Raw genomic sequence first — 10,536 nt, 5'->3', positions numbered from 1 at the left:
TGGGGAGGGGGCTGGGAGAGTGAATGGGTGGATTTGTGATTGGGAATGATCCAAAGGAGAGGGGGTAGCGGGAGGGGTGGAAAGGGAAGGGGACTGACCAAATACAGTGGGATGGGGCCAGGGCCAGGGGCTGACCTAACCGAGATGGGGAAGGGGTGAGTCTGGGTCTGGGAAAAACTGATCCAAAGGCAGAAAGGGAGGGGCGAAATGGAGGAGGGTACCGTGAACAGAGTAAGGGGGCTGGGAGAGGAAATTAGAGGGGAGGCGCTGGCCAGCAGGGAAGGTCTGAGCCCTCTCCCCCGGCGGTGGGGGTGGGGGGGTGGCACTGTCCATATAAAGCGGGTCGACGGCCCCTGCCGTCCCGGAGCCGCGCGGGCAGGGGCTGCCGCAGCCGATAGCGGGGCGCAGCGACATGGATCCGCCCGCCGCGTTCTCGGGCTTCCCGGCCCTGCCAGCGGTCGCGCCGTCGGGGCCGCCGCCGTCGCCCCTCGCAGGAGCCGAGCCAGGGCGGGAGCCCGAGGAAGCGGCGGCGGCTGGCCGCGGGGAGGCGGCCCCCACGCCCGCGCCCGGCCCGGGGCGGCGGCGGCGGCGGCCCCTACAGCGCGGGAAGCCGCCCTACTCGTACATCGCTCTCATCGCCATGGCCCTGGCGCACGCCCCGGGCCGCCGCCTCACGCTGGCCGCCATCTACCGCTTCATCACCGAGCGCTTTGCCTTCTACCGTGACAGCCCGCGCAAGTGGCAGAACAGCATCCGCCACAACCTCACGCTCAACGACTGCTTCGTCAAGGTGCCCCGCGAGCCGGGCAATCCGGGCAAGGGCAACTACTGGACGCTGGACCCCGCGGCAGCCGACATGTTCGACAACGGCAGTTTCCTGCGGCGCCGCAAGCGCTTCAAGCGCGCGGAGCTGCCAGCTCACGCGGCCGCGCCGCCGGGGCCGCCGCTACCCTTCCCCTACGCGCCCTACGCGCCAGCGCCCGGCCCAGCGCTGCTGGCGCCCCCGCCCCCTGCCGGCCCGGGCCCTGCGCCGCCCGCGCGCCTGTTCAGCGTCGACAGCCTGGTGAGCCTGCAGCCGGAGCTGGCGGGGCTGGGCGCCCCGGAGCCGCCCTGCTGCGCCGCGCCCGACGCCGCCGCCGCCTTCCCGCCCTGCGCGACCGCCGCCTCCCCGCCACTCTACTCGCAGGCCCCCGACCGCCTGGTGCTGCCCGCGACGCGTCCCGGCCCTGGCCCGCTGCCCGCTGAGCCCCTCCTGGCCTTGGCCGGGCCGGCAGCCGCACTGGGCCCGCTCACCCCAGGAGAGGCCTACCTGAGGCAGCCGGGCTTCGCGCAGGGGCTGGAGCGCTACCTGTGAGCCTGCGCCGCACGGGAAGGCACCTGTGCGACCTGTCCCGCCCCAGGCCTGCGGCGCCGCACGCGAGCGCCCCACCTCTGCCCCCACCCTGGCTTGGGGCACACCCAGCTCCTCTCGTCTTGGCCTCCTGGACTCAGACTCCTGCTACACCCTTCTCCGTCCCCCATCCCTGGGGAGGCTCCCACCATCTCGCCACCGGACAGAAGCGTCCCCTGTGACCTGCCAGTCTCTCATTTCTTCTCCCTCCACTTGTGAGTGCCCCCAGCTTTGCGGCGCCCCCTACCCCAGGTTTCCTGGTGAGTTCCAAGCTTTTGCAAGCCAGATCTCTGATCCCAAGCCGTCTCCTCCACCGACTGTACTTCATCAGTCTTCTCCCATGTTTTGCCGACACGTTAGAGGTCAGACTCCTGGGTTCATGACTTACTCGCTAGAGTCCCTTCATTTCCCCACAAGTTTGCCCCCCACCTCCACTTACCTGTCTGCCCTCAGCTTCTTCCTGGGTAAGAGCACCCCTTTCACGTAGACACACCTGGCTGCCTTCTTCACGCCCTGAGGACACTTCTTGGAGATTTCAGAGACAGGCAGTACCAGGGCTCATGACTGAAAGGAGAGTTGGTGGGCCTTTAGGTCTGCCCCACTCCCTGGAAAACTTAGGACTTACTGGGTTATTATTATTTTTAATTAAAGTTGGTTTAATTAAAAAGAAAGAAACCTTTTTCTGGGCTTGGTGTTCTGGCTGGTGACTTGGGGGAGTAGTCTGGGGAGACCGGGTGAGCTTTGTTCTAGATCTTGGGTTGCCATATGGGGTGAACCTCCTTGTGAGACATCAATCAGAAGTTCATTAAATGGGATTAGGAAGTGATTCTCCAGCAGGATTAGTGGCTAACACGAATTTGTTTTAAAAAGGAAGTGATTCAGCCATAGCTGTGCACATAGTAGGACTAGTCAAATGCCATCTCCTGCATCTCAGCCCGGTAGAGACGAGATGGGCTGGGCATGTGTGTGTACACACTTGTGTTAATGTATCTGAGCAGCAGGTTGCCTGCTGTCTGGGATTATTCCCAGCTCCCATGGATAAAGGAGCACTGGCCATTGATTCACTGTTCCAGTTAGTTAATGTGCCGAGCCTGTGTTAGGCACTGGGGAAATATTACTGAATGAATGGGCAAAATCCCTGCTTTATGGAGGTTGTGGGCCAGTGGGGAGAGTCATTAATCCAACTGTCAACACCCAGAGAAATGATAAGTGCTCTACAGCCTTGCACTCAAAGTGTGGTCTGCAGACCTACAACACCACCTGGGAGCTTGTTAGAAATGCAGCATCTGGCAGGATGTGCTGGCTCATGCCTGTAGTCCCGGCATTTTGGGAGGCCAAGGCAGGAGGATCGGTTGAGGCCAGGAGTTCAGGATCAGCCTGGCCTAACATAGGGAGACCTCATTTAAATAAATAAATAAATAAATAAATAAATAGAAATGCAGGATCTCGGCCCCACTCAGACTCACTGAATCATCAGATTTTGCATTTTAGCAAAATTCCCAGGTGACTAGTATGCATAGTATTATGGAGTAAAGGCACTGGCCTCAGGCAAGAGGCTCAGCCTAAAGGATTAGAGCTCCCTACTATAAAGAGTGAGGCCAGGCCACAGAACCATACCCCACCCACTCTGAACTTCCAGGCACTGCACCATTGGCTATGCCCCCTGTCTTACCTCCCCTGCTGGATTGTAATAAGGGGCAGAAGGGACCTGAGCTGATTCCTGACTGTCCCCAGCACCAAGGACAGGGTAGCACTGAACAGAGACTCAGAGGTGTGAGGGAGGGAGTTGGCCTTTGACCCTGTCCTGCTGTCTGGTGCTGACCCAAATGCTAAGCATCAGGCTTTTGCAAGCTCCCCCACCCCAGGGCTCCCGGTCTAGTTGAGACTGAATTAGGGGTAGGTGAAGATAGGGGAGGGAGTCAGTGTGTCTTGAACCCAGGGTGAGTGTGATTTGCATGCAGGACACGCAGGATGTGCCTCTCTTGGATACTAGAGTTTGAAGCTCTGGGGTGGTGAGGGAAGATGAGGGTGGACAATGGGCCGCCCATAGAGGAGAAAATACGAAAATCTGAGAAAGCCAGGAAGGCCCTCTGAGGGTAGGGGAGTAGGTTTACACAGTATGGTAGGAAGTGACCTGGATAAACCCCCTCCACCAGCTATTAGCCCCTTTGAGCGAGGGTCAGATCAGATTTGCCTGATGCACAGCAGTCCTTCACTTATTTTGACTGCTCGAGGGCATGAATCCCTGCTGTCTGATACTGTGCCTGACTTACAGAACAATGACTGAGTGGACAGTACTTTGACTTTGGCACCTTCTTATCCATTCTCACTCACAATCCTCATAGTGACCTATAGAAAGGGTGAAAGAGGTGAAAGTAGAGGCTCTTTCCCCACTTGTAAGTTTAGCAAACTACCCCTCCCTAGGTCCAGCAGGTAGTGAAAGATCCAGCTCTCCGTTCTCTAGGAAGCAGAGCTCTGTAAAGGTCAAAATGCAAACTTGCTTTTGCTCCAAATGGTATTATAGCCCCTCCCCCTGCCTCAGAGCATCTGTTGATAAATTCCTTCCTAGTCTAAGAAATCCCAGGGAAGGAAAGGCCTCTTCTCGCTCTCCTGAAGCCAGGAACTGCTTCCTGAGCTCTGAATTCAATTATTGCTACTACCCTGCAGGTCTCAGTCCTCGGATCTTGGAACACTTTGAGGACAGGTAGAAAATATCTGTAGGGAAATACTAGGAGGGTCACCTTTGAACTGGAAAATCAGATTTTTATTTTTTAAATGCTTCCTTAATTTTCCTTTATTCAGGCTGGGCATGGTGGCTCATGTCTGTGATCCCAGCACTTTGGAAGGCCGAGGCGGGTGGATCACCTGAGGTCAGGAGTTTGAGACCAGCCTGGTCAACATGGTAAAACCCTGTCTCTACTAAAAATACAGAAAGTAGCCGGGTGTGGTGGCACATGCCTATAATCCCAGCTACTTGGGAGGCTGAGGCAGGAGAATCGCTTGAACCTGGGAGGTGGAGGTTGTAGTGAGCCGAGATCACACCACTGCACTCCAGCCTGGGCGACAAAACAAGACTCCGTCTCAAAAAAAAAAAAAAAAAATCGAAACAAGCACATAATTTGACAAGTCAAATAGCAATCAAAGGCTTATAGTGGTATCTTGCACCACTCTCAGGATCTCTACTTTGTTCCATACAAGAATCCGCTTTCAGTTCATATTTTTCTCTCAAAATATACTTCCATATTTTCATGCTTATACTCCTCTCTCGAAACAGTAATGATTAACTTCCTATTATGATAGATGAACATTTACCTCTAAAATCTCTTATCTCCTTCCATTCCCCCTCAAATTAGCAACTTTTGGTTAAATAAAGTTTTAGCATTTAGATTGTTACTATGTAAATATTGTTCTGTGATAAGCTACTAGTGTACTACGATTATAATTCCTTTTGTGTGTGTGTGCAACCTTTTATTTTACCTGGACTTAATAATGCCTTATTTTTTCATTTGCTCAACTTCCTTTGTACCTAAAAAGTACAAAGCTAAATCTATGGGAAGCTAGATCTTCCCATACCTTCCAGTAACACTGTGGTACAGCTTTTCATGAGGTGAGGTCAAACTTACCAGGAAACCTATAACTGCTTTTGGTGGTTGTGCTTTTCCCTTCCTGGGGCATCTCTCCCAGAGCCCTCCATCCTTCAGCTCATCTGGACTGATGGTACTCCGGGTCAGCTGAAGAGAGCTGGATCTGAAAATTCCCTTCACCATTACCTTGGGAATTCTGTGTCCTGTTTTGGATCTTCTACTTCCTGATGTCCCTATTTTCCCTTTTTTCTTAGTTTATTCTCTTGTTTCTGTCGAGGTAAAATTTTTGGCAACTTTGTACTTCTGAAATTGTTTTAGCATGAAAAGCTAAGCATGCATGTGACAATGAAATATTTGCGTCAATGCTGTGCTTCTCTGTAGACCTTTTTTTTTTTGAGGGAATCAGAGAATGGGAGATAGTTTCTCAGCTTAGTGTGCTTTACCTATAGGGAAGCAGGGAAGGTGGTGGAGTATTATGGAAATGAGGGGTTAGAGTTTTGGCAGGAGGACAGGGCAGGAGAACTCTGGAGATTTCCTTATAGGAGAAGGAAACCTGAGAGGAGAAGCCCTGAGAGGGGTGACTTCCTGACTTAGGGGGACTTGGAACACAGGGAGGGTCGCTTTGGGCCCAGGATGGTGCTGAACTGGTTTGAGGGCCTCCTGGATCCATTTAAGAAGGAAGCCAACATTACCCTGGCACATGGAAAACTGAGTACATAGGAAAGTGACACCCTTGGCAGGGACACTGGCAAACATGACAACAGAGAGGCTCCTTCAAGAGAGCCCTCCACTATAGTGATTGGATTGGTTTTGAGCCCAAGTGTATTACCTCTCTGGGAGATCCTAGAAGTAGGGGTTGAGGGGATTTTGCATGATACAGGTTATTGTGGTTTACTCTTAAAGGGAAAGAATTCTGTGGACTTCAGTATTGACTTTAATTTTTTTTATTATAATGTCAGTATTTGCAGTTATAAATTCCTTAGACTTGTATTTCTTATGTGATTGTTAAAATGGTTTATAAATTACATTCAAACAATGAAATAAAAATTCAAGTTGATAATATTAGTCAAATGTAAAATAATATATTGTGGCTGGGCGCGGTAGCTGACGCCTATAATCCTCAGCACTTTGGGAGGCTGAGGTGGGCAGATCACGAGGTCAGGAGATCGACACCATCCTGGCTAACACGGTGAAATCCCATCTCTACTGAAAATAGAAAAAATCAGCCAGGTGTGGTGACATGCGCCTGTAGTCCCAGCTACTCGGCAGGCTGAGGCGGGGGAATCACTTGAACCCAGGAGGCAAAAAGTTGCAGCGAGCCTAGATCATTCCACTGCACTCCAGCCTGGGCGACAGAGTGAGACTCTGTCTACAAAAAAAACCAAAAAACAAAACCATATATATATATATATATATATATAGAGAGAGAGAGAGGAGAGAGAGAGAGAGAGAGAGAGAGAGAGAGAGAGAGAGAAAGAAAGAGTTTTGCTGAGACTACATCACTTGCACCACGAATATGGCTCTGACTTCTCCATAGCAGGTTTTCTGGGTTTGTCATTCCTTGGGCCATGTGATGACTAAAGTCACCACTTTTAATTTTATTGATTGATTGATTGAGACAGAGTCTCACTCTGTCACCCAGGGTGGAGTTCAGTGGTACAATCATACCACACTGCAACCATGACTTCCTGGGTTCAATCGATCCTCCTGCCTCGGCCTCTTGAGTAGCTGGGACTATAGACATGCACCACCATGCCTGGCTAACACCATTTTTTTCTTTTGAATGAACTGCAGGGATTCCTTCATGTAGCAGGCCATGATACCAACAGGCCCAAATATAGCATATATTTATGAAATCTACATTTTTTTTTTTTGCCTCATCTCAAGATTAAAGTAGCACTACCTGATAATAAATGGAAATAAAGACTTCAAGTATTAGGTATTTCTTACAAGGAAGTCACCTATGTGATCCGGAATATGCTTACACGAATGTGCTTACTATCGTGAAAAAAAAATTCAAAAATTTTTATAAATTCCCACATGAATAAGAATATATTATTGGGCCAGGCACGGTGGCTCACACCCCTAATCCCAGAACTTTGGCGGAGGTGGGCGGATCACCTGAGGTCGGGAGTTCGAGACCAGCCTGACCAACATGGAGAAACCCCGTCTCTACTAAAAATACAAATTAGCTGGGCATGGTGGTGCATGCCTGTAATCCCAGCTACTCGGGAGCCCTAGACAGGAGAATCACTTGAACCCAGGAGGCAGAGGTTGCGGTGAGCCGAGATTGCACCATTGCACTCCAGCCTACGCAATAAGGGTAAAATTCCGTATCAAAAAAAAAAAAAAAAAAGTATGTATTCTTGGACCATACTTCAAACTAAGCAATTAAACATTTTAAAACATTTATCTAAATAAATAACTCTTTGGTTAGAAGAAAGTTGCCATTACAGACTATTTATAAATTAATAAAGGTAAGAATAGTACATATTAAAATCTAAAGGAAGTAGTCAAATTTGTGCTCAGAGGAATTTCATAGCCCCAAATATGTCATGGAGACAGAGTTAGAGGAGCCCTGGGGTGGGGTAGGGATACCAGTTACAAGGCTACTGCAGCATCCAGGCAGGAAAGGGTGGTGGTTTGGTAGAGGTGGAGGTGCAAGTGGAAAAAAGTAGATATGCAAAGCTATAGAATCAGCCATTGGCTAACATCATCCTAATCCACCAAAGCCAAACACTTTCCCATTTAATCATAGCCTCAGGCCAATCCTGAAAGGTTGGAGTGGTCATATCACTGGTAGTCACCCCTGGTCTGGCTTGCCTAATTTAAGGAGTAACTAATTTCAATAGACCTATTAGCTCAGAAGGAACAGACAACATTGTCAGAGATGGTTCCTCCACTGCTCCCCCCAGAGGGCACCTAGGTTAGCTGTTTTTTCCTGTGAATTCTGTCAAACCACTGAGGAACCTATTTCTCTAGTTAAATAAATTGCTCCAGAACACAGAAAAAATGGAAGTCATCCCAATTCTACCTACTATGTTATCTAATTATGCTATCAAAACCTGATAAAGGAATACACAAAATATAGCCTAATCTCACATATGAAAGATGATGCAAAACTTGTCAGCAATGTATCAGCAAATTAAACTTAGTTAAAAAAAAAAAAAAAAACCACACATACACACAGTTGTGCAGTTTATTCCTGGAATGCAAAGATGTCATTTTTAGAATTATTTGCTCCATATTGTAGGAGCTGTGCATCATCACCTTTATAGATGATGAAAACCGGGCTCATAAAGGTTAAGTGACTTACCCAGGTCAAGCTGCAAAGTAAATTATTCAGGACTTGCTTCCAGGTCGGCCTGACTTCAAAGTCATTCTCCTTTCTCTCAGGAAGAAACAAGTGAAGGTGGAAACTTGGATGAAAAGCCCCAGGCACTAATAAAATTCTTCAGTTCACCCTAATATCCCCCTCCCCTACACCCAAACCCACAGTCCAAATCTTGAAGAGCCTTTCCAGCCGTGATGACAGGTCTTTGGTTTCCTCTTTTTTTGTCTTTTTCACTCCCCACCCCCTCCCCACACCCCTATAATCCCCTCTCTCCCCTTTCCCTCTTTCTAATCTCCTTTCTCCCATCAATTTTTGGAGATAAAAGCGCCACCTGTTGGCCACCTCATGTGCACCTGATTTGAGCAGGAAATCACTGGAATGAAGTCAGGATCCATTTGGATGCTATTTTGGGCTGGCAGGAGCCCCTGGTGGCTGAAAGGCACTTGCTCCAGCAGGGAAATCAATTGGTGCACAAGAGGAAAACTAACTGCAGTTCCCACCTCCTCTGGAAAATCATCCTCCCCGCTTCCTCTTGGCAGGCTTTGGTAGTTGCTCCACGGCAAATGGAATTGGAATGGGTTGGGTGGCCCTAGGTGCAGACAATTTATCTACTCTAAGAGGGAGACAGAGGAAAGGGGGGGCTGGGCTGGGGGCAGAAAACCTGGGGTCTAGTCTCAGGTCAAACACTTAGGCAAGTCTTTTCCTTTCTCTGCCCTTCATAGCAATTAGTGCCTCTCCCCAAGCCCCTTGATTGTGCCAGGCCCTGTGCTCTTTCCCAGCTGAGGACTCAGAGATGGATCAGACACTATCCCCACTCAGAGAGCTCAAATGTTGGCAGATGACAATATAGTATGCAGAATGCTTTATGAGATAAGGAGTTGCTAGGTTTCCTTGGTCACTCACCAATTCCCGCCTCTATCCTGACTCAGCCTCAGTCTACCTCTGAAAATAGAGAATGTGCCCTATCCTCTCTGCCTGGGTAGGGACGGCCTTTGTGACTGCTAAAGCATTGTGATGATGGGTGAGGATTTTCTACCCTGCCTGACTGGGGCTTCCCAGACAGGGCCTGTGTCTTCTCTGCTCCACTGTATGGGCAGCCTGGCCAGAGCTGAGCATACTGCAGCTTTGGTTTGAACTGCCCTTATCTGGAGGCTGGACTTGGGGTTTAGGGAGTTGATGAGACTTAGAGACAAGAGGCCTGGACCCTGCCTGAGGGAGACACAGGCCCCACCCTGGGCATCAGTCTGTCTCCCTTGAGTTATGAAAGGGCTTCCTTTGTGGGCTTCACAAAGGAAGGCTTTCTGAAGGTGGTGGGTTGGAGTTCTGAAAGGAGGGAGGGGAGGGCCTGCTGCTCCTGTTCCTATGAAATCCCTTCTTCCTCTATCCATCCTAACCCCTGTCCAGCTGGCAGACTGAAAAAAACTGACTACTTTCAAAGTAATTTAGATGGGACCAACAGAGGAAGGGAGCCAAAGACAGAGGGATGGGAACAGAACAGGAAGGAGGAAAGGTGGAAAACCTGGGGTCCTGGCTAGCAGACTCAACTGCTTCCCTGTCTGATGGGCAGGCAGGTGACACTCACAGGCACCTCACATGTCTGGCTTCACGTCCCTTGCTTCCAACATTCATAGCCACCAACCATATTTTCAAGTTGGAGCCCATAAAAAGTGTTCAGCACACAGTAACAGTTTTTATTCTTATGTTCTGCACACTCAGTCTTATTTATTGAAATAATCCAACTGCTTCTTTTAAAGTTTTTATTTTATATTATTTATTTTTATTTATTTAATAAAATAAAATAAAGTTTTATTATTTAATTGTTGAATAAGTAATACATTCACTTCACTTGGCTTTACAAATATAAAAAAGTTGTCCATGAAGTCTCCCATTTGTTTCCAATTTGCCGTAGTGGATAATCAGTTACTAGATTTTTATTCATCCTTCTAGAGATTTTTGTTGCATATGAAAACCAATACAAGTATACATTATTTTCTCCTTGAAAAACACAATTGGATGGATGTTTACACTGTTCTATACATCTTGAATTTTTTTTTTTTTCACTCAACAATGTATCTTGGCTGGGTGCAGTGGCTCATGCATGTAATCCCAGCACTTTGGGAGGCCAAGATGGGTGGATCACTTGAGGTCAGGAGTTTGAAACCAGACTGGCCAACATAGTGAAACCCAGTCTCTGCAAAAAAGACAAAATTAACCAGGTGTGGTGGCAC

At 49.0% G+C, this 10,536-nt stretch overlaps 1 protein-coding gene across 1 annotated transcript; it reads left to right on the top strand.

Annotated features, from left to right (window-relative positions):
* Positions 1-292: 292 nt before the first annotated feature.
* On the top strand, positions 293-2,076 carry FOXE3 (forkhead box E3). The gene has a single exon (XM_033226473.1). It carries the CDS (start codon positions 413-415, stop codon positions 1,352-1,354), a length of 942 nt encoding a protein of 313 aa, XP_033082364.1. The 5' UTR covers positions 293-412; the 3' UTR covers positions 1,355-2,076.
* Positions 2,077-10,536: the final 8,460 nt, after the last annotated feature.

This window comes from Trachypithecus francoisi, unplaced genomic scaffold (genome assembly GCF_009764315.1).
Source record: "Trachypithecus francoisi isolate TF-2019V2 unplaced genomic scaffold, Tfra_2.0 Lachesis_group12, whole genome shotgun sequence".
Lineage (NCBI taxonomy): Eukaryota > Metazoa > Chordata > Mammalia > Primates > Cercopithecidae > Trachypithecus > Trachypithecus francoisi.
This window is presented reverse-complemented; position numbering and strand designations above follow the sequence as displayed.